At 36.2% G+C, this 24,872-nt stretch overlaps 1 protein-coding gene across 2 annotated transcripts; it reads left to right on the top strand.

The window, feature by feature from the left end:
• The first annotated feature begins 3,236 nt into the window (after window positions 1-3,236).
• FBXL3 (F-box and leucine rich repeat protein 3) lies at window positions 3,237-24,578 on the top strand. Of its 2 annotated transcripts, none has more exons than XM_081295031.1 (5): window positions 3,237-3,601; window positions 8,414-8,762; window positions 12,197-12,319; window positions 15,713-15,884; window positions 22,030-24,578. In XM_081295031.1, exons 2-5 carry the CDS (start codon window positions 8,415-8,417, stop codon window positions 22,671-22,673), a joined length of 1,287 nt encoding a protein of 428 aa, XP_081151157.1. In that variant the 5' UTR covers window positions 3,237-3,601; window position 8,414; the 3' UTR covers window positions 22,674-24,578. The 2 variants fall into 2 exon arrangements, with proteins under 2 accessions (XP_081151157.1, XP_081151156.1); XM_081295030.1 differs by having other exon boundaries at window positions 3,280-3,419.
• The last annotated feature ends 294 nt before the right edge of the window (window positions 24,579-24,872 follow it).

Here is a 24,872-nt window from a genome sequence, read left to right as displayed (position 1 = left end):
TGGGAACAAATGATTAGGTGTCTGGTGATGAATAACGTGGTGTCAACACAAAAGCTTTGATTTAATGGAACATGGCATATGATACCAGAATGCTGATAAAAATGAAATGTTCCCTCTACCTAGATTGTTTAGCAAGAAACCTAATGGCCCAACACATTGGTAAAAGACCTCAGTGCAGTGACCTCACAGTTGGAAGGGGTCTAGAAATTTGTCAGGGCACTAATGGAAAGATGCACCCAATGTTGGACACCACTACATGTAGCACACATAAATATGTGACTTGGATGTTGTAATATAGAGAAGTATAATCTCACAGCTACAGTCAAGATAGGGCAAGAAAGAACAAGGGAATTAAATATGGCAAATAGCATATTTTATATCAAAGAATGAGATCTATCAGGCAGGTAAAAGGGGCAATTAGGAACTCAATGAAGCATTGTACATGATGTTTAATTTTAAAATGCTCTCATATGAATAGGAAATAAGAAAAATTGACAGAATTATAGGAGAAGATATTAATTATCTTTGGGATAAATGAATGAGCTCTGAGAATGCCCACTTGTAAAGAATAGCTCTGATTAAAACTGAAGATTTCTATGCCTTGTAAATAAAGTCTGTGCCCATGGATATTCAAAACCTAGGCACAACTTGGTGCCTGAATGAAAAATAACTATATATCTGCCATTGTGGAATGACCTGGGAATTCCACCATGCTACCAGCGCACTGGTTTCATTAATGAGGTTCTTGGCATAAAAGTTAACTAGTGAGATCGAAATAAACACACAGACTCAGTTACCTTTTTCTATGACCAGGTCCAAGACGGCTCCCCCTCTGGCTCCCACCTTGAACCACCCGGTAGGGCAGCAAGGATTACTCAGGGCTAGCAGGAGAGAGAGAGAGGGAGCACGCCAGGGAGTAGCCTTTTATTGGGGAACAAAAAATTCAGGGGACAGCAGAATACATCAGAATACAGCAGAATAGAAAAAGGTAACTGAGTCTGTGTGTTTATTTCGATCTCACTAGTTAACTTTTATGCCAAGAACCTCATTAATGAAACCAGTGCGCTGGTAGCATGGTGGAATTCCCAGGTCATTCCACAATGGCAGATATATAGTTAGAATCCATCAGTCACTAGAAAGGCAATTTGTAAATCAATGGAAATGTAACTGATGTGACACAGCAATCTGTATATGGGGTAAAAATGGGAGTTCATAACCCACTTGAATCAATCTGTGAAATATGGTATATTAAGAACTATGTAATGTTTTGAACAACCAACAATAAAATAATTAAAAAAAAAAATTCAGGGGAGAATTCCATCCAATGAAGGTTGAGGGGGGCCGCACTCCAAGGTCAGGGTCAGTGATTGGCCCCCGGGGTCAGTGGTCAGTCACACCCCCATACGGACAGGCTCTCGCACCAGGAGAGGGTCGGGGAAAGCTCCGACACAGTTTAGCCAGAGCGCCTCAGACCCAAACCGGGAGTTGCCCAGTCACATGTGAGAATGGCTCCCCACACTGGGATACATCTGAGAAATAGACAACTAGAGTTTGCCTCTTCTGGACTCAATTCTAACCAGTATGAATACAACTAATTGGCATCTGTGGACATGACAGGGCTGAGGTCCCTTAAACCTGCTTTGGAAAACATACTTTAAAATGTGAGTTTAATATCACTTACTCTTAGGGCAAAATAAAGGTCATGGATGAAAATAATTGAGAAACACATTTTGTTTGCACCTAAAAAAAAAAAATAGTCTATTGTTCCTCACAATCCAGTCACTGAAGGACCTAATAAAATGTTGCAGTTCAGGTACATCCACCTATGATGCTGCTGGAGAGTTTGCACAGTTTGTCTTGATCTGACAGCCAGTCCTTAAAAACAATCACTAGCATTTCCCCACATTTAATCTTAATGTAATTTTACATATGGCTTCCTAGTTCAATTTCTTGGGAGAAGGGGGAAAATGGAGGGATCCTCAGAATCACTGCCTTCCAGTCTTTCCCCACAAGGGTTAAGGAGTTCAAAGGCATCTTTGGATGGAAAACTCCTTTTTCTTTTTTCTTTTTGAGAGGGATGGAGAAATGGTGTGTAATTCAAACTAAGATTTTGCACCTAAGGGCATTTCTAATTTTGAAAAACTCAATACCCCCAAATCTAAACTTTTAAAACAAGTCAATTAGGTAGCAGTTACAAAAATGTCTTGATTTACAAAAGGCTCCTAATTCTTATAATTAGTCATCTATTTACACTCTCTCATTGTTTTTGAAAAATTTCAGGAGTCTCTTTACTTCATAAAGCAAGCATGGTTTTTAAGAATAACTGATGATAAAAATCTTTTGGAGCCAGGTGTGGTGGTGCATGCCTGTAATCTCAAAGGCTCAGGAGGCTAAGGCAGGAGGATAGCAAATTCAAAGCAGCCTCAACAATTTAGTGAGGCCCTAAGTAACTTGGTGAGACCAGGTCTCAAAAAAAAAAAAAAAGGGTGGTGGTGGTAGTGGTGGTATGGAGGGGGGAGGGGGCAGGTGATAGAGATGTGGCTTAGTGGTTAAGCACCCCTGGGTTCAATCCCTAAGAAAAGAAAAGAAAAGAAAAGAAAAGAAAAAGAAAAAGGAAAGAAGAGAAAAAGAAAGCAGAAAAAAGGCACATTGGAAAAAAGAGAAATAGAAATATTCGTAAAACAAAAACCATCTAAAATCCAAGTCACTATCACCATGCTGAGGTATTCCTTGCAGTCTTTCAAGCACCTTTTATGTGTATGTGTGTAAACAGTATTATTAGAGCGTGCATTTAACCCCACAGGTCACCAAGAGCAAAGCAGGCGTGGTCACCGAAGGCTGCGCCTGCCTCACGGAGGTGTGCGCAGGTCAGCACCTACCCTGATCTGCGGGTTGTAACTCGCTGCTGGATTACAGCGGGCTCCAGAGACACTCCCTCCTTTCTGGTTTCTGCTCCACCTCTCTAAACTTTCCAGTTTCAGCCGCAGATAATCTCCTCCGCATCTAATTAGCTCTAGCCCTCCCACATTCCGCTCCAAAACAAAAATTTCCCTTCCAGCGGGAATCACGTCTCGGGCGGGAAGACCGAGGTCTCTCCTGTCACCAGAGCGCGGTCCCGCCACAGCGCGCGCTCCGCTGGGCGCGCTCCCTCGCCACCAGGCCCCGGCCGGCCCCGCTGCGAACGAGCCGGCCTCGGACGCGCGCCCGCCCCCTCGGACGGAGACGCGCCGAGGAAAGCGCGCGGCCGTGAGCCCCGGGCGCCATTTTGGACTCAGGGCCGAGGCGCAGGGGACCTACGCGTTGACCGCAGCTCGCTGAGAGCTTCTCTGGGCGGCGACGGGGAGTCCCGGGGCAAGGACGCGGAAGACAGCGTGGGACTGAGAAAGAGATCTTCTCTCTGGATAGCCAGAGCCGCAAAGGTGGAGCCGCGTTGGCGCCCGCCGCGGGACCAGCGCCTCGGATGCGGGCGGAGCGCGGGGGGCCGTGGCGGCGGGAGCGCGAAGCGGGGGCCCCGGGGGGCTTCATGTGAGAGCCGCGGGACCAGCCGCCGCCGTCCCCGGAGCCCGGGGTGGTGTGTGGGGGAAGCCGCCCCCGGCAGCAGGTAACGGCGGAGGGGCAGGGCCGGGGCCCCGCGAGATGGTCCGGGGAGGGTCCGCCGTTCGACTGTGGGCCGGCCCGGGGGCGCGGGCTCTGGGCTGCGGGCGGGCCGCCCCTTGCGAGCGCGGGTGGGAAGCGAGGCCCGACACGCAGATCTTGGAGCCTGCTTGGGGGCGTCTCCCCACGGTGCTGGCTTCAAAACATGTCAACAAGGCGTGGTGCGTGCGCGTCGGCCGTGTGCAGCCTAGCCGGGCGGTGTTATTAGTTTTGGCGGAGGCTGGTGACTGACACAGCTGAGCTCTGCCTCGGCGAAGCTCTGCCCGGCGTGGGCCGCGCCCGTGCAGGTAGCTTGAAAAGTCAGAGGCACTAAGATTTCAAAACAAACTGCCCTGGGTAGGGCGCCTGAGATGTCACAGAAAGCCAATCCGTGGAGGTGACGCAGGGAGGAGGGGACTCCTCCGCCGCGTATCCCAGTGGAAAACTTGGTCAACTTATGTGGAGCAGCTTCGCGCTGGCTCTCAGCGGAAGCAGAGGTTAGGTGGAGTTGCAGGCAGGAATCGGGAAGCCGTCCAGTCAATAATTGGGAGAGGTGAGAAAGATTTTAGTTGTTGTTGTTAATGGTGTCCAAGTGACTCAGGTAATTTAATTATTTTTTCCTCCTTAGGAAAACTGTAGTTTCTGTTATCCCTGAGTTGTTTATAAAAAATGCCATACACTCTGGGTTGGGTCTACTAGATATTTTTGCCACCATGCTCTCACTGCCATTTTGAGAGCTGCTTTTTCATTGTTTTATTTTTGCATTTCAAAGAACGCATATTAATTTTCACATTAGTCAGAATATAAAAAGGACATAAAAGAGTGTAATGCCAAAACAGGACTTTTTGAGCTAAATACAAATGGGCTTGTATTTACTGCACACCGAGTGTACATTCAGAGCCTGGCATTGAGGCACACACTTTTAATCCCAGCTACTGGGGAAGTTGAGGCAGGAGTATTGCAAGTTCCAGGCCAGACTGAACCCTGTCTCAAATTTTAAAAAAGGAAAAGAAAAAGGTCTGGGGACCTAGCTCAGTGATAGAATCTTGCCTAGCAAATGCATAGCCCTGGGTTTGATTCCCAATAGGGAGTGGCAAGGGATTGTGTTCAATGAGGGGACATATTCTGTTCTTTAACTGATGAGCAAATTGACTCCTTTGAGTTTCTGGAAATGCTGGTAGCTCACTAACTCCCTGTGCTGCTCAGCTAGTCTTAACTTCATTGCTTTTGGGAACTTGCCTAAAAAGTTGTGGTTTTGGTGCTCTAGAAAATCTCTTTGACATTTATTCCTATTTAAATATAAGAGGTGTGTTTCACCTTGACTGACAGTTGGGTATATAAAATTCTTGATATAAATTATTTGTAGAATATAGAGTATGCTCTGAATTGTTTAGCTGTCTATACAGCAGTTTCTTATGTAAATAAATTTAATTAAATACTTCTGAAAGCATTGGAAATTTTTACATGAGTAAGTGAGACCAATTTGGAAACATTAAAAGTTTTTATTAGGGGCTGGGGTTGTGGCTCAGCAGTAGAGTGCTTGCCTCATATGTGTGAGGCACTGGATTTGATCCTCAACACCATATAAAAATAAATAAAAACAAAATAAAGTTATTGTGTCCATCTACAACTAAAAAAAATTTTTTAAGTTTAATAACAGTGGGCTGGGGATGTGGCTCAAGCGGTAGTGTGCTCACCTGGCATGCGTGTGGCCTGGGTTCGATCCTCAACACCACATATAAACAAAGATGTTGTGTCCGCTGAAAACTAAAAAATAAATATTAAAAAAAAAAATTCTCTCTCTCTTGTCTCTCTCTTTAAAAAAAAATCAAGTTTAATAACAGTAAGGTGTGCACTTACTGTTATTTTCATGCATAAACGAGGATAGTACAGATGACATTTTTATTGCTGTTTGACCTTACATTCTTCAGTTGTTTAATATACTGTCATTATGGCATCACTGTCATAATACATATGACAGTTTACAGACTTTTTTCAGCTATTTATAATCTACTAGTAAGTGCCTAAAATATACTTTGGTGGTCACATAATCTTTATATTTAGATCAAGAGATACTGTACCTTAGTGTTGTATACATTTTAAAGAATTTGTCAGCTTTCTCCCAGCTCAACTTGGAAGGTATGGAAATAGACTTTATTTAAAACAGGACAGTATTAGACAAAAGAAAGGTTCTATTGTTAGGACCAAAAAGTATTATTCAGAATTGTTTGAATACGATTGCCCTTTTATTTTTGTTTGTGTATCCATATACTTTAAAGTAAAATGAACCATTCTGTTTTTGAGTAATTCTGGTTTTAGAAGACTTTTCCAGGAATAGGTGATAGCCTTCAGTAGTGAGATGTAGAAACTAGGAAGACTCCTTCATTCTCTTTTGAATCTGTGTCTCAATATTGTGAGTAGTTTTAGGCAGTTAGAAGAGAAATTATAAGCCCTTGGAAGCAAATTCTTTGTTCATCGACCCAAATTGTATATGCTAAAATTAAAGTCTTCAGGATAAATTAAAGCAGAAAAATGGGTCATAATAATAATGTTATCTCAACCTCTAGTGGGACATTTTTATTAGGAAGTTTTTTTTTTTTAACTAAAGATTACATTGTATATTATTCTACCTCTCCTCTTTACACACTTAACAAAAAAAATCTGTTCTTAGATTCAAACATGTTTCAGTCCTCCATAAATACTTTCTTGCTTGACATCTCTGTCATTCAGTTTTCTTCCTTCCTCTCCCCTGCTTGATAGGATATCCATCATTTACTTACTTTATTCACATAGTTAGAGTAAGAACATTGAGGAATAGGGAGTTTATTGAGCATATATATATAAGCCTCTTGGACTAATTTTTATTGCCAGTGGCCTCTGCCATTCTGTTTCTTCTACTTTCCAGACCTCAGTTCTCTTTCACAAATTTTGCTAGCTTGTTACAGGAAGAATGTGCAGGGATATATTTAATTTAGGCATGCATATTCATATCCTTCATCAGACACAAGATCAGAAATTCTTCCATGCTGATTTGCTGGGAATAAGTTGGAGCCCAACTATTACCCTGTCAGCACTGCTCTCTAGAAACAAACGGAGAGTATTCCAGGCTATAAACTAGGAGTACCAATGAATGGTCTTCATTTATCCCATTTAGCTTAAAGCCTGCTATACTTTCGAACTAATAAGACTAAAAAAAAAAAAAATCTGATTATAAGGTAAGATACTGAGGTTAAAAGCAATATGTAAAATGTAAAAAGAAACAGCATATTGTCAAAATAAAAACAGTTGCCTATAATTTCATTACCCATTTTTAATCATCATATAATTTGGCGGGCCAGGTGTGGTGGCATATATGACTGTAATCCCAGCAGCTGGGAAGTCTGAAACAGGAAGATTCTAAGTTCAAGACCAGTCTCTGCAACCTAAAAAAGGTTGGGGATGTAGCTCAGTGGTGAAGTATCCCTGGGTTCAATCCCACACCACCCCCACACCATTTTAAAACAAAAATAGAATCATTCTTTATCTTGTGATTGATAACCTGTTTCTATTGTGTGGTATGCTTTAATGTTTTTAATTCTGAACTTCTTTTCCAAACCAGAGTTCAACAGTCTCCTTTCTTTTTTCCAAAGCCTAATACTTTATTCCTCACAAGGACTTTTTATCTTGAACCTGTTTTATAAATTGAAACACAGTACAGTCTGAAGTTTATTCGAAGCCACATAGCCAATGAGAGATGGAGCCAGGATTTAAATGCAGGGAACTTGATTCCAGAGTCCATTCTCTTATAACAACATTATTAGCTATGGAAATACTGTCAAAGAAACAAATGGAATGAAGGTATTAAGAATACATAGACTAGCCAGTTATGGTGTTGGGTGCCTATAATCCCAGTGACTCAGGAAGCTGAGGCAGGAGAATTGCAAGAACAAGGCCAGCCTCAGCAACTTAGACCCTCAAATTAAAAAGAACTGGAGATGTAGCTCAATGGTGAAACACCCCTGGGTTCAATCCTCAGTACCAAAAATAGCCCCCCCAAAAAACATAAAATAAACACATATGTGTCATTCAGAACTACAACATGGGAAACTACAGTAGTAAGTGATATGCTGAAAGAAGAAACCACATTCCAGACCAAACATTGCGTGGTAGGGGTGAGTTTGCTTACTTTTTTGCAGTGCTGAGGAGGAAACTCAAGGCCTGATGCCTTCAAAGCAAATGATCTGTCTTTGGACCACATTCCCAGCCTGAGTTTTCTTATGTTTAACAGAGGTCACAAAGTCTAGCAGTAGCATATGTCACGGACTGTTCATTGTGGAAGATCTCTTGGCTACTTAATTCACATCCTCTCTGGAGGTTTGAAGACCCTGGTCTGCCTTGGACTTAAGAAGTCAATATAGCCAATATCTTAGATTTTTTTTTTTAATAAAAAACTTAGAAAGTTTCATTGTAGATTCCCTTTTATATTCAATTTAGTTAGTTGACTACAACTTTTGAGATGTAAATTCTTGGTTTAGTTTCAAAATCATTTGTATTATGGTATAAATGCTTAAAAACATCTCCCAGAAATATACAGAATTTGTAAAACTGTAGTTTTTCTCTTCTGATATTTTTCATTATAGTTTGATATTCTTCCTGAATTGCTGATCCAGTTCTTTGTTCATATTTCATTTAAATATACAAACGCAGTTACATATTTGGTGACAGAAAAATGAATTTGGGGGTTATTTTTATTCAAAAGTTTAAGTGGAATGAGAAAAAAATGATGCATTTTTCTAAATAGGATGAAGCGAGGAAGAAGAGATAGTGACGATAATTCATCTGAAGAAGGTTCCACAGAGAAATCAAAGAAACTGAGGACTACAAATGAGCATTCTCAGACTTGTGACTGGGGTAATCTCCTTCAAGACATTATTCTCCAAGTATTTAAGTATTTGCCTCTTCTTGACCGGGCTCATGCTTCACAAGTTTGCCGCAACTGGAATCAGGTGTTTCACATGCCTGACTTGTGGAGATGTTTCGAATTTGAATTGAATCAGCCAGCTACATCTTATTTGAAAGCTACACATCCAGAGCTGATCAAACAGATTATCAAAAGACATTCAAACCATTTACAATATGTCAGCTTCAAGGTAATACTTTAAATCTTTCTTTTAAAAAATGAAGCATTTAAAATAAATAAATAAATGAAATCATTTTTAGTAGCTTTTGTGTACTAGTTTAGAACATCTTATTTCTTTAAAATATTTGCCTTTTAAGGGAATGTACTTAAAGATACAAAGTTACTGTATTACTTTAAAAACTATTATAAATACTTGTGACATTTAATGAAATTTAATTACTCCATTGGAATTATTAATAATTTCTTACAGAGAGTGAAAACAGCTCCTAAACAAGCATAAGTCATTGACTAAAGCTATAACTGAGTTATCACAAACAAATTTGAGGAAAAAGGAATATAAAATAAATAATAAAAATCAGGGAGATTATGATTAAGTAGAACTTAATTGCTATTTCTTTCAAGCAGGAACTGAGTATTGCTAATTTTGATGAATTTTTGATGAGATCTTCAAACCTAAAGATGACATAGACACCTTTATTTAAAAGGTTTAGATAAATATATTTTAAAAATAAAGAATGATACTTGGAAAAATGCCATAGGAAACTGTTTGCTTATTTTCTTTGCTGGAAGGGATATATCAGAAACCCTGCAATGATGTGATAGTGTAGTGGGGTAACTTTTGAGGTGTCCAGAGTACTTTTCAGAAATCACAGTGCTTTGTGTGTGTGAATATAGAGGTTTGTTGTGTTGTGTTTTGGAGAATAATAATGAAATATTTGGACCTGCTTACTCTGAATCCTTAACTAAATAATAAATTTTGTTTGTTGTAGCAAACAAATATTTTTTATAATTGTTGTTGAAAAGGGACAACACATGAATGCCTGATTTACCTATATGTACCAGTTGCTAAAGGTGCCCAGTTAATCCTAGATAAAGCAATGGTTCTTAACCTAGAAGCTTCTTACCTTAACTAAATAAAGGCTGATCTTCCCTCCAAGAAAGTCATTTCCTCTTGGATTACTTACCTGTTTATTCTCTCATTTGTGTCTAAAAGCTAGGAGAGCCTTGGTGATGGGAATGGTTGAGTAGATTGTGGTCATTCTGGAAAAATGCTCAAAAGCACTTAGGTCACTAGAGGTAGAATTGACAAGTAGCAAAAAAAAAAAAGGGCGGGGGGGATGCATATCAAATAGTCGAACAATTATTTTTCAAGTTTTTTAAATTAATTATTTTAGTTTGTTATGACAGCAGAACGCATTACAATTCATATTACACATATAGAGCACAATTTTTCATATCTCTGGTTGTACACAAAGTAGAATCACATCATTTGTGTCTTCATACATGGGCTTGGGGGTAATGATGTCCATCCCATTCCACAGTCTTTCCTACCACCATGTCCCCTTCCTGCCCCTCCCTGTCCCTGCCTCCCCTTTGCCCCATCTAGAGTTTATCTAATCCTCCCATGTCCTCCATTCGCAACCCCATTATGAATCAGCATCCTTAAATCAGAGAAAACATAAGACATTTGGTTTCTTGGGATTGGCTTACTTCACTTAGCATTATATTCTCCATGATTTTATTCTCTTTTAATGCTGAATATATTCCAGTGTGTGTGTGTGTATTTGTGTGTGTGTATGCATTTTATTTAACCATTCATCTACTGAAGGGTATCTAGGTTGGTTCCACAGTTTAGCTATTGTGAATTATGCTGCTATAAACATTGATGTTGCTGTGTCCCTATAGTATGCTGTTTTTAAGTCCTTTAGGTATAGACCACGGAGTGGGATACCTAGGTCAAATGGTGTTTTCGTTCCCAGTTTTCCAAGGAGTCTCCATACTGCTTTCCATTTGATGAGCAATTTTTCTATGGATACATCCCATACAAACTTTGAGACAGCCTTAATATTTTTAAAAAACGTGCTTACCTGAGATTCAAATATAATTGGATGTTACCTGGCAGTCTTAATTTTAGCAACAAGGGCATGGGATTGGTGAGGGAATCAAACAAAAATCCAGGAACAGTTCATTCCCCTTTGCTTAGGGAAGAGACCTGAAAAGCCTTTCCTTTGATTTTAGTCATCTTTGAGTTGCCCAGGAATGTTCTAATGGAAAATGCTATAAAAAGAAGAGTATAAACACTCATCTGATCTTAAAGATAAATTCCATACAGTAGATTGGCTGGGTTAGCTTTATTCTTTTATAGCTCTTTTACACAATTCAGGTATATCCACCTTGTATAACTCTCATAAAACTATTTATTCTCTACGTTTGACATTTTTATTAGGGGCTGTTTTATTTTTTTTCTTGAGGAAATAGTTTTTTGTTCACACTTTAGAGAAAAGGCACATCACAGGATTCTTGGCTCTTGATATTTTAGACAAAGAGGTTTAGAGTTAATAGTCTAGAATAATGGTTCTAAACTTCATGTGCAACAGAATCACATAGAGGGCTTATGATGAGAAAGATTGCTGGGTCCTACCCCTAGAATTTTTTATTCATATGGTCTGGGTTGGGTATTAGAATTTGCATGTCTTTTTTTAAAAATTTTTATTTATTTATTTTTTTAGTCATACATGACAGTAGAATGCATTTTGATATATAATACATACATGGAATGTACATACATCAATCATATTGTCTATTCTATAGAATTTGCATGTCTTAATAGATTCTTATGTTGATGTTGATACTGCTGATCTAGGGATCGCATTTTTTGAACTGGTGTAAAGAAACTTAACCAAAGGATAATCTTATAAATGGCTCTGAGATTACAATGCAAATACTACTTGGGTTTTACACCATCTTCTAAGAACATTTTTGTGGTAATGTGTCTGAATCTGGAAATTAAAGTAATAGTGTTACTTTTAACTGTTCTATTTTTAAGATGCTTTTTTAGCCCAGGGAACAACTATAGCTAACTTTTTAACATCCTTTGTTGGGTTTTTTGTTTGTTTTACTGTACTATTCTTACAGGAAATATCTAGGCAAAAGAATAAATGAGAGTAACTACCTTTTATTTTGGTTCAGATTTTCACGCTTGTTTAGTTTTTGGACACCCTTATTCTACTTTATATTCATCTTTTCATTAAGAATATTGCTGATGATTCGTAAGTTATGGTTCTTTTGAACATTCTTAATAGATATTCATTTGTTTCTGATGCCTTGAAATATTTATTATGGACACTGTTTCTATGCATTCTGTGATGTTCTACCAAATATATAATTATTTTTCAAAGACTACAAATTGATTTGTTTCATCAGTTTATCAAGTTTGGAATAGATTACCTTAGGTATCGACTAAATAGGTATCTTATATAAAAAACTCTCTCTCGACAATTGCAACTATAAATTTCTTAGGGGGACTCAAAAGGCTGAAGTTGTAGGGGAAGATAGACGACTGTAGTGCAATAACCAATAACTTTCTTGCTTTTGTAAAATGAAAATAAACAGAGAGAAATGTAAATATATGCATGGGTTAAAGGGTTTTTTTTCCCCCCTAAGGTGGACAGCAGCAAAGAATCAGCTGAAGCAGCTTGTGATATATTATCGCAACTTGTTAATTGCTCTTTAAAGACACTTGGACTTATTTCAACTGCTCGGCCAAGCTTTATGGATTTACCAAAGGTATCTGCTGGTTTTATTTTATTAGCTGTTATTGAGAAATCCAGTGAAAGCCTTACCATTTCTTGAATTGACAGTGAGAGAATAAGAAAATATATATATAATGGAAAAACAGTTACTATTTAGAATTTTAAGAAATACTATTTTAAAAATCCTTTGTAATTAAAGAGTAAATGCATTTACAGAAAATTCTCTAGGAAGCGCTTGAAAGAAAGTAAAACTGAGAAACAAGCATGTCAAAGTAAAGGGAAATATAGATATTCCTTTTTGGGTGGTCAGAGCATATCGATGAGATTAAAATCAAAAGTTGAGAGTGCCAGATTTGGGAGCCAGGATAGCCTACCTTTATAAACACTTCTGGCAAATGTTCTGTTAAGATTTGCTCTTGGGCTGGGTTGTGGCTCAAGTGGTAGAGCACTTGCTTAACACACATGAGGCACTGGGTTCCATCCGCAGCACCACATAAAAATAAAATAAAGATATTGTGTCTACCTAAAACTAAAAAATAAATATAAAAAAAGGATTTGTTCCTTGAGCAAAGTGAGAATCAGTACAGCTTGGATTAATTTACTTTACTGAAAGAAAACATTGTTTTTGAAGAGTTAAATGTTTATATTTATTTATATGCTCTAATATGGCCCTGTATATAGAGATAGTCTTTCTCCATAACCATTGTCTTAAAATAGAAAAATAAGAAACATGCATTTTTAGAAGGCTAACTGCTAAAGTCCCCTAAGTTATGTCAGGTAATGTTCAGTAGGTTGGTATCTAAAAATAATTTGAAAGTTTTCTTTTTAGAGTACACCACAAACCAAAATCAAAAAAACCAAAATATAGACACTCTTCAAAATACCTAGTAGTTAAATGTTACCAGAATTATTCAGGAAATAATATTACTAAATTGAATGCATATTATAACCCAGTTGATTATTCCAAGAGAATAGCATTACCAGATGTATCACCAGTTTATATTAAAATTTTGATTAATTTTTTTTTCTTTTTTTGGTGGTAGTGGGGATTGAACCCAGGGCCTCATGCATGCTAGGCAGGTGTTCTACCATTGAGCTTTGATTATTTTTTTTTTTAATTTTCATTAAGTCTGTACATTTGGAGATAAAATGTTTTCCTCATTGGTTAAATAAAGGAAAGGGAGGAGAATTTCTTTATTTTAACATTATAAGATCCTGAGTACCTGAGTTAAATCACTGCTTCTCAGACTTAATTATGTATAAGTTTTGGATTTCTATCCCTATTCTAAATTTGCAGTGATGCTAAGTCTCCTTTCTGTAAATAGTCCTCATGACTCTTATTAAGATGGTTCAATGAAGCCAAATGCAGTGTGCATACTTGTGATCCCTTCTCTTGAAGCTGAGGCATGAGGATTACAAGTTCAAGGCTAATCAGGGCAACTTACCTGGCTCTGGACTCAGAAAATAAGGGCTGGGGATATAGCTCAATGATAAGTGCCTCTGGTTCAATCTCCAGTACTAGGGATAAAAAAATATAGTTCAAGAACCACTGCTGTAACACTGAGTTACATGACATAGAACCACCCTCTTCATTTAACATGGAAAATGAAGTGTTTGAATTGATTTTTTCTATATACCTGCTGTGGTTGAAAACACACATACTATTCGTGTTCTCTCTCTCCCTCCCTCCCTCCCTCCCTCCCTCTCTCTCTCTCTCTCTCTCTCTCTCTCACACACACACACACACACACACACTCACACACACACACACACACACCACAGTACTATAAGGCATACTGAAGTTTTTTTCTTAATACTTGGGGTTTTCACTGGGCAAATTTTAGTACAAAATTGAGAACTGGTTTTTGTGTATGTTTGTGGTACTGGGGGATTGAGCCCAGGGCCACATACATGCCAGGCAAGTGCTCTACCACTGAGCTACATCCCCAACCTCTAATCTGAGAACTACTGATGTAGCTAGAACTGGTTCTTTCCTTATTAAATAGGCCTAAGGATGTTTATATTGTTCTTCTTTTCCTTATATGGCTTTTGTAGAAACAATTAAAATAAGTATTGCTCTATATTAGAGTTCCTAAGAGAACTGAAAAGAATATTGAAGAAATATATTTGTCCATAGCTAGATCAGGGCAGTGGTGAAAGGGGTCAGTGTTGCAGTCATGAGCATACTGATGAACAAATGTTATTGCACAAGATACAGGTGAGTTTGATATAAAAATATTGGGAGAAAGATGTTAATACTTAAGTTACTTAAATCAGAATTCTAGCAGTATAGAGGGAAAAAGTAAGTTATAGATTGTGACCAGCAAGGTAGTATTTGGTTATAATTTTTTTCTGTTAGCCTGTCTTCATCCTTTATCACTGCTGAACAGAATTTATAAAGCTAGGTGAAGAGTAAAATTGGTTATGTAGTGAATTTTGTCAGAGTGTGTATTAGCCTTTCTTTCTTTACTCTCCCAAATTCTTTGTCCATTGATTTATAGCTTATCTCAGCTATTATTTAAACTCACATACTTTACATGTTCTGATTTCTGTTTTCTATAGTTGTTCATTTTGGTCAGATTCTGTATCCAACAGTTATTTACATGCATAGGATAAATTAAAATATACTCATTTAGCATATTTGTGGATAAAATACATTGAAATTCAGTAAGAGACTTGAAAATGTTTTAGATAATTTACCATGTTTGAGGGTGTCTTAAATTTGAAATCAAATTTAAGTATGATTTTGGTTGTTTTAGAATTAAATTTTAAGCTTCCATATTCCAAATGAGTCAAGATTTGAACTTGTTACTAATTTTTAATGATTGTCCCAATAATTATTGCTATTTTAATAGACATTACTATTAAATTTAGTGGAACTAAAGTAGGGTTTCCAGATACAGTAAAGTGTCTGAGAAGTATTCTTTTGTTGTTGTTGTTGCTGCTGCTGGTTTTGGGGATTGAATCCAGGAACACTTTTCCACTGGTCTATATCCCCAGGTTTTTGTTGTTTTTGTTATTATTGTCATTTATTTTGAGACAAGGTTTTGCTAAGTTGCTGAGGGTCTTGAGTTTGAAATCCTCCTGTCTCAACCTCCTGAGTTGTTTGGATTACAGGCATGCACCACCATGTCTTGCAAGAAGTATCCTTATTCTTGTTTCCAGAATTCCTGTTTTTACTTACCATGATTTACATCCTGAGGCTTGGAATTCATTTATCTTTCACAGGTAAAATGGCTCTGCTCAAAGATGGTAGTCACATCTTTTTATCATACTTCCAATAACAGTATAAAAGTGTTAAACCCTTTAACAGTTTTGAAATATATCATTAGTATTGACATGAATCATAGCTGATGTTATAGAGAAATCCCTAAGTTGTCTTTTCTAAAAATTAAAACAGTGTTTTAATCTTTTTTTTGCTTTTCAGTCTCACTTTATCTCTGCGCTGACAGTTGTGTTTGTAAACTCCAAATCCCTGTCCTCACTTAAGATAGATGATACCCCAGTAGACGATCCATCCCTCAAAGTACTAGTGGCCAACAATAGTGATACGCTCAAGCTACTAAAGATGAGCAGCTGTCCTCATGTCTCTCCAGCCGGTATGTTGTATTTCTTGCCAGGTATATTTTAGTTAAATGTATTGATTTGTTCACCAAATTGAAGAAACTGTGTTTAATAGTTTGGTAGTTCTATTAACCCACATGTAGTTGGGTAGGACTGTTTGTTCTGCATAAGAATATTTTTAGTGTCATAATACAGTAGCATAAATTCTATAGTGTTAGTAGCTTCTACATGGACCTTCAGTTTATTTGGCAATTTGTGTATAGCATATGCTAGAATATAAATAAATTTTACAAAGAAAAGAAGACAGAACAACATGAGATTTGACTGAGGTATTTCTGGAGATAAAATAGAATTTTCTCTAGTTATAGTTGAGCTAATAGGGTAGAATTTGAATCAGAACAGCCACATAATTGCTGCTGTTCTCACTATGTAGAGGAAGAAGAGTTGTACTTAAGTGGTTGCCTTATATTTTGTAAGATAATGCTTTTTCCAAGTTCCATTTCAGAGCCAAGAACCCATCAAATATGTGAATAGTGTTATAAGAGCTCAAATTTCTCTTACATAAAATTTCCTAAGCATTACTACATTGTTCAGTTTGAGATTATTTAAATTCCAAATGGCTTTGTGTTGAAAAGTACAAATGTGATTTTCATATTACTCTCTGTTGCTTCATCCTGAACCCTCCCCACTATTGACATCCATCGCTCTGGAACTTTAGCTATATTGTAAACTAAAGCTCCATATTCTCCCAAGGAGATGACTCCCTCTTGGCTGGAGATTATTTTCCCAAATTTTCCACAAGTGGGGTTTTGGTGATGGGATGGCTAGATGTACTATTATATTTTCCTAGTTGTCTCTGCCACTTCTGATTTATCATTGAGAATATCATAAAATAGAAGTTGAGAATAGGCTTAACAGGACTGCATATAGCTCGGTTGGTAGAGTACTTGCCTTGCATGCACAAGGCCCTGGGTTCAATCCCCAGTTCTACTAAAAAAAAGAAAAAGAAGAAGAAGAAGAATAGGTTTAACAGTTACTTCCTATGTGATCTTCCCCCTCCCCCCCTTATGGTCCCTATTTTATTTAATCTTTTTTGCTACTCACTCACATGTGGGTTTTATTTGAACCCTGTGGAACTACAGTTCTTTATCTTTGTTTGTGGTCAGTCCAAACACTGTAACATGTGGAATACTTTTTAATTATTATTATTTTTTTTAGCATCTTAACCTAGCCAATTTGAATGCAGTCTTCAAAATTCAGCTCAAGTGTTACGTGTTTTAATCCCCTCCTTCTCTCTGTTCTAGATCCCCTACTTTTGTGTTCTTCCATAGCTCTGTAAACATAGTAGCATTTGCCCACACTTACGTGAGAGGTTTTGAGTCTATTTTCTCTGAGAAACTATAAGCTCATTATTCTCTTTATCCTGCTATTTTCCATGTTCATTTATTTTCATTAGTTATACATATTAGTTCAGATAGTATTTTGGAATAATTTTTCCATAAGGAAGGGAAGAGAAAGACCATCTGTAATGCTTTTTAATTGACATATATAACTACAGAAGGTAACTTAAAATTTAACATATTTGTATAGATTCTGTCTCTACTTGGCCTATTTGGATAGTTTTTCTCTAAGTTGAAGTTATGGGATGTTTTCTATTCTACTTTTTACTGAACACTGTATGAAACTTTTTTCCATTTTCGTACAGTTGTTACAATTATTTATTACCTCTAGACACTAATTTGACACTAGTGACTTGTTTCTTTTATACTGCAGATTTTCCTGTTTTCTAATTGTGTCTGCAGTTTCCTTTGATGGTTTTTCTTTCATTTCTTGAATTTTGCTGTTTCATTGTATTCTGTACTGGATACTTTTTTGTTGTACTCTCTAAAATTTTGGGCAATATTATTATTTTCTGTGGGTTCAGTTACATTCTATGTTAATAATTTATATTTTCATTTTCTCTGGAACTCCAGAGCTATGTGTTAAAACTGCTGATGGCCCAATGCTTTAGAATGTCTCATTGGTACTTCAAACTAAAGAATTCCTTTTCTCCCCCTTTTCAGGTCTCTTGCTCTGCCCTTTTTGCTATCTTTGTAATTTGTAGTATCCATCTAGTTGTCAGGAGCACACGTTTGATCCCCCTACCTATACTTTCTATCCGTTAGTTACCAAGATCTGGTAACAAGATTCCATCACTAAAATAAGCCTTTGAATCCTACCTTTCTCCATCTCCATTCTAGCAGCTGTAGTCTAGACCACCAGAATCTTTGCAGTAGTATCCTCTTAATTGATTTCCTAATTTGTAGCATTGCCATTATATAGTCTTATTTCTATGCTACAGGCAGAGTTATCTCTTCAAAATGTACATTTGATTTTTTTTTCCTCCACTTTTCTTTAAAACTTGTTTTAGGTAAAAGTCTGCATTATTTACCTAGGCTTTCAAGTTTGGTATGATTTGGCCCTTACTTTATTGATATTCATCCTTTGATATTCTTTTACTTGCATAGTATGTTTTGAGCTCCTTTAGTTCTTAGAAAGCTTGTCCTCTCTTCCATGTCTGGGTATTCTCAGATGAAATATGATTTTCTTTCTTTCTCCAGTCTCCATTTTCACAGCCTTCATTCTAATATTTTCAATCTTACTGTGTTGTTCTGGGAAATCTTCTCTGATTCCCTTGTTATGAGCTTCATATTACATCCTTGTTTAATTATTCACTATTCCTATTAGGTAAGTATAATTGTTCCTTTGGTAGCTCTGCTATCCTAGCACCAGTGCTTGACGATAAAATACTTAATTATCAGCTGAGCTAGTGAACATTTTAGTCACTTAGTATTCTACATGGTTGATAAGCCAACATTTGTATTGTAGTTCTTTGAAGGTTGGATACTTGTTTCTACTTTTCTGCTGTAATTTAAAAAATAATTAACTATGTTAGCACATAGCACTTTGCTTCTATGAATTTCTTCCTTAAGAAAAATTTTTAAGAAAAAGTACCAGGTCAAAAGTTCTAGTTTTGTTTGTTTTAATGCTTCTTGCCATGCCCCCTCCCTCCAAATGAGTTGTATTAATTAATATTACTTAATAATACCCTGGCCTGACAGCTTTATTGAACCTTATTTACCTACTATACAGTTTCAACTAAAGTGTACAGTTTACTGATTCAGAGTATATTGATGAGTAGTGTACCCATTATCTCCACTGTAGATTTTAGAATATTTTCATTATTCCGAAAAGAAACCACATAATCCCTTAGCTCTTACTCCCTAAAACCTTGAATCCCACTCAGTCCTGGGCACCACTAATTTATTTTATCTCTGTAGATAAACATTTTCTGAATATTTCATATAAATGGCATCATGACTATATGTGATCTTTTTATCACTTAACATTTCAAAGGTTCATTTATGATGTAGCTTGAATTGGAACTTCTGTTTCTTTTTATTTCTGTGTACTATTCTTATATTCCTTTGTAAGGGTAAACCACATCATACCACCACATTTACCTATCTGTTGGTGGATACTTGGGTTGTTTTCCATCTTTTTTTTTTGGGGGGGGGGGGCGGAATGTGCTGGGAATTGAACCCAGGGCCCTTAATCACTAAGCCACATGCCAGCCCTTTTTATTTTTTTAAGGCAGGGTCTCACTAAGTTACTTAGGGCTTCACTAAATTGCTGAGGCTGGCCTTGACTTGTGATCCTCCTGCCTTAACCTCCTGAGCTGCTAGGATTGTAGGAGTGCACCACCGAATCCAACTGTTTCCACCTTTTGACTGTACTGAATAATGCTGCTGTGAAACTTCATGTCTCATTTTTTGTGTACATATTGTTTAATTTCATTTGTGTATGCACCTTGTATTGGTATTACTGGATCATATAGTTACTCTTTTTACCCACTGAGGAACTTAACAGATTGTTTTTCAAAGCAATTGCACCATTTTACACCAACTTACATTACTCTCCCACATCCTCACACTTTTTTGTTTGTTTTAAAATTATAGCCATCCTAGCTAGTTGGTGTGAAGTTGTCTTTCATTGTGGTTTTGATATGCATTTTCTTGCTGACACTTGATGTTGAGTATTTTTTCTTGTGCTTATCAGCCATTTGTGGAGAAATATCTATTCAGATCCTTTATTATTAATGAGGTTATTTTTTTATATTGAGCTGTATTAGCTCACCAGTTTTATTTTATCCTTGTCTCTGTTATGTTAAATATTTCAACATTTTTAACTTCTTATGGTTTTCTATTACTGCATAACAGACTACAAAAAGAGCAGCTTATCCTGACACATACTTATTAGCTCCATCCTGTAAGGCAAAATTGTATGCAGGGCTCTGGTGGCTTCTTTACTTAGGGTCTTAAAAGGCTGAAATTAAAGTGTTGGGCAAGGCGGGCTCTTAATCTGGAGGTGCTAGGGGAAATTTTACTTTCACACTCAAATTGTCTGAACTCATTTCTTTGAGGTTGTAAGACATTTCTTTTCTGGCCACTCACAGGAGGTTGCTTGGGGTCTGTCTCTGCCTTTAGGAGCTGCCTGCATATACTAAAGCCATCAATAACATGTTTAATTAATTCCCTTTTTGCTTTGAATCTCTCTGATTTCCTTTTCTGCAACCAGCCAGAACAAACTGCTTTTGAAAGGGCTCCTATAATTATATTAGATCTATCTAGATAATCTCTATTTTATAAGGCCACCTGTGCCAGATAGCATACTTATGAATATGATATCACATTCACAGATGCTAAGGATTAGGATGAGGAATCTTGGGGACCATATTTAAAATTATGCTGCTACAATTATTTTAGTAGTTATTAGATGGTATCTCAAAAGTTTCTTTTATTTGGATCTTTCCAATTTTCCATATGCTTGTTTTCCCTTGATATCAATCCTTTTTGATATTGCAAAGAACAGAGATGAGCTCAGGTTACTTTGGGTGATCAGGGTATATTTACTTATGGAAAAGAAATTGGCAGTGGCTGAATAGTAAAAATAATGAACTGCCAAGGTCCACTACTCCCTCTTCTGGTAATTTTGATATTAGTGATTGAGTTTATCTCTTCTGATTCTTTTTACATATCTTCTTCCACTCTATTAAGTTTTGACTTATTGATGGCCTCTGTCTTTTCACTTTCTAAGTAATAGTTAAATGCATGAACTTTTAGAGTAACTTAGCCTGTGTTTGTATTCCAGTTTTGCTATCTTTAGTTAGTTGCCACAACACCAAAATAGAAATAATATCTAGGTTTCTAATTTCTTTTATAGTGTTTGTGGAATAACTTATTTATTATTACATATTTGTAAAATAAATAATAGATGAAAGTATGATATGTTTGGTTGTTCTTATCCCTCTTGTCTAAGCATAAGAAATGGATTGAGTGGGTTATCATGTAGTATAGGGTGACATTTGGGGACAGAATTATTATACTAAGCAAGTTTGGGTATCAAATATTGATACCTTTGGTAAAGTTACCTATTGCTAGGGTAATAGTTTTGGGCGAATCATTGTGCCCTGAGTCTAGGGAACTACTTAAGGAACTACTTTCTGGGTGTTAGAACTTCAAAAGTCATAACTAATCTAGATTTCCATTCATTTGAACTGGGAGGTTTTCTGATTATCTTTGACTAATTTATCTAAGGATAACAATATTTTTCCTTAGAAACTTGATAAGCTTATTACTATTCACAAATTGTTGATCATTTGATGGAATTTTACTTTGCAAATATTATATTCGATTACATAAATATTTTATATGGTTATATCTTATCCTGTTTCTTTGTTAGGATTAGGTTTTGAGTTTCAAAAAAAAAAATGTCCTTTGGCCTCTATTGCAGTGACTATGTAATTTTTCTCAACCTGTAAGTTTAATGGTATTTAAAAAAATAAGGCAGTATACATGCATTAATAAGATAAATGCAACTGTATTTTTAAAATGTTATTTTAAAATTTTGCTGAGTTGACACATGAGCCTCATTATGACTTAGAAGTTCTTATAGATAAAATTAATCCTAGCTTTTAAATGTGACTGACTTTCTGATAATCCAACTGATTTTTTTAACTATGGTTTTGTGGTAAGGGAAACAAGGCAGAATTTTGTGGGCTGTGTAGTGTATTTGATAAAATTTTTGAACAGATGAACTTGTACAAATACTGGCAAATAATTACCTTTTTTTCCTTCCAAGGTATCCTTTGTGTGGCTGATCAATGTCATGGCTTACGAGAATTGGCCCTGAATTACCACTTACTAAGTGATGAGTTGTTACTTGCTCTGTCTTCTGAAAAACATGTGCGATTAGAACATTTGCGCATTGATGTAGTCAGTGAGAATCCTGGACAAACACATTTCCATACTATTCAGAAGAGCAGCTGGGATGCTTTCATCAAACATTCACCCAAAGTGAACTTAGTGATGTATTTTTTTTTATATGAAGAAGAATTTGACCCATTTTTTCGTTATGAGATACCTGCCACTCATCTTTACTTTGGGAGATCAGTAAGCAAAGATGTGCTTGGCCGTGTGGGAATGACATGCCCTAGACTAGTTGAACTAGTAGTGTGTGCTAATGGATTACGGCCACTTGATGAAGAGTTAATTCGCATTGCAGAACGTTGCAAAAATTTGTCAGCTATTGGACTAGGGGAATGTGAAGTCTCATGTAGTGCCTTTGTTGAGTTTGTGAAGATGTGTGGTGGCCGCCTGTCTCAGTTATCCATTATGGAAGAAGTATTAATTCCTGACCAAAAGTATAGTTTGGAGCAGATTCATTGGGAAGTATCCAAGCATCTTGGTAGGGTGTGGTTTCCAGATATGATGCCTACTTGGTAAGGACTGCATAATGTAGGGCATAATGAAAAGCACCTTAACTTCAAGCAACTGTATTATAATAAAGTTTATTTGCTGTAGTTCTGATATAATTCTATTTTGTGGCACAGAAATTTGATATCTTCAATGAGAATTGTTTACTAGAAGATCTATAAATCAGTTTTGGTCAGAAAAATCCATGTGTTTCTTTAGCCTGTTAGCAATCAAATCTCATTTAAGTGAAGAAAAAAAAAAAAACTTGATTTCAGATTAGAAAGTAATAACCATTTGTAAAGATTAAACAGTTTATAGTCTGAAGGAAACAAAACCTATGTATTATAATATCCAAGAAGCAAGTACTAATAGGTTTTCTGAAATGTTCTCTATGCATTTTTTAAAAAAATGTAAACTTGACATTTTAGGGTCTTCAGTTATACATACACCTGTTATAAGGTGTTTAATATAGCTCAGGAAAGTGAGCATTTTGTGAGAAAAATGTAGGATATATCCATATCTAATGAAAAAGATTGGTTGAATGTTCACATATGTTTCAAAGCTCTTTAAAAAAAGATGTATAAGTAATTGGAACTCTTAGAAAACTGATAAATGTCACACAGTGGTTATTATAGAAGGATAACACACAGAGCCAAGATCAAACTGAAAGGAAATAAGTGGAATATAAAAGGTAGACAGTATTTAGCTTTGTATAAATCTAGGTTTTTTCTGTAATCAGCTGAACCATATAAAGTTCTCTTGTGATATGTTACTATGTTTGTGGCACTTGAGGCATTGTATGTAAAGTAAGGAATGCTTTACCAGTTCTCCTTGGTTTTGCCTGTTTGCTTAAACTAGTTTTGAAGTATTTTACTATAATTGAAATGAAAAGCTTATCTACTTTTAAAAAGCCAAGTTGAAATAATTAATGGTAGACTTTAAAATGTTTTATAAATTGTTTCCAAGAAAGAATATTAGTCTCCAGTGAATTTTAGTGATGGCCTATCTTTCCATTTTGGAATTACATTGTTAATATAACTAGAATTTTTTTTAAAAGGAGCACTAGTATATAGTTGACCATAAATAGAAAATACGAAAAAGGATATATTTAAGTTCATTACCTTATATTTGAGTAAACAGTGCTCAGTGAACTGGAAAATTTTAATAGAAAAATACAGTTTTGTGATTGTTAATTTGGTTAAACTAATATTTTATATTATTTAAGTTAGCATTTTATATTACTTTAATATGAATAAAGTTAATTCCATGCATTATAGACTCTGTATAAATACTAAATTTTGGGCTATATTTAGTATTTAGTTGTTTTAGATATAATATAAATTTTGATTCTGGGTACTATAGTGTAGTAGATACTCCCCTCCTAAGAGAAATTAGAAGCGATTTACCCCTAATGAAATAATACATTAATGCTTGAAATGGCTCTTTTCAGTAGTGTGACTTTTAGAAAGTATTTTGACAATTAATGGAAGCTAACAATCTTTAAATAGATGACCTTCCTAAGAATGAAATAAAAATTATTTTCTATATAACTTATGCTTTTCAAAAGTGATATTTTGCCCTTTGGTCACATATAAATGAGAATAAAAAAGACTCAACTGGACTTGAAAGTTAAAAGCAATTATTGTAGTATTTCCCCCTCCACCTTACCAAATAGTAAAAAGCTTTGATTGTACAAGAAATACTTGTGCCTCGTGGATTTTTTTTTTTAACTTGGAAAATGGATTTGACACTACATGATTAGTTCTTCTAACCAAAGCTTTATTTGAAAATTTACTTTTTGTACAAATTGAATTGTATAATGCTTGAAATACTTTGTCACTTTATAAGCAAAATGCATAGCACTTAATTTGTTTATACTGTAAAATATGTAAAATGCTTTTATCAATTTGAGAATAAAGATAGTTACTAATGTTGTATTATTAAAAATTTTTTTCAGGGGCTGGGGTTGTGGCTTAGTGGTAGAGCACTTGCCTACCATGTGTAAGGCACTGGGTTCGATTCTCAGCACCACATAAAAATAAATAAATAAAAGGTTCATCCACAACCAAAAATAAATATATTTTTTGAAACTAAGAAAACTTAGAATTTTTTTTTCAAACCACTCAAATACATATACCTATTTTTATTTTAAAACTGGTTAAGCTTGGACTGTGGCTGAGTTGTAAAGTGCTTGCCCAGCATATGTAAGACCCTGAATTCAGTCCCCAG

Source organism: Spermophilus citellus, assembly GCF_964194105.1.
Source record: "Spermophilus citellus genome assembly, chromosome: 1".
NCBI lineage: Eukaryota > Metazoa > Chordata > Mammalia > Rodentia > Sciuridae > Spermophilus > Spermophilus citellus.
Note: the sequence above shows the minus strand (reverse complement) of the source record. Positions and strands in the feature narration are given on the sequence as shown.

What these genes read in the sequence shown, in the direction of transcription:
- FBXL3 (XM_081295031.1), top strand. Translation starts at nt 8,415, where the DNA reads ATGAAGCGAGGAAGAAGAGATAGTGACGATAATTCATCTGAAGAAGGT. An exon ending in GCTTTATGGATTTACCAAAG is followed by an intron (nt 12,320 to 15,712) that starts GTATCTGCTGGT and finishes TTTGCTTTTCAG; the next exon opens with TCTCACTTTATCTCTGCGCT. An exon ending in TCCTCATGTCTCTCCAGCCG is followed by an intron (nt 15,885 to 22,029) that starts GTATGTTGTATT and finishes TTTCCTTCCAAG; the next exon opens with GTATCCTTTGTGTGGCTGAT.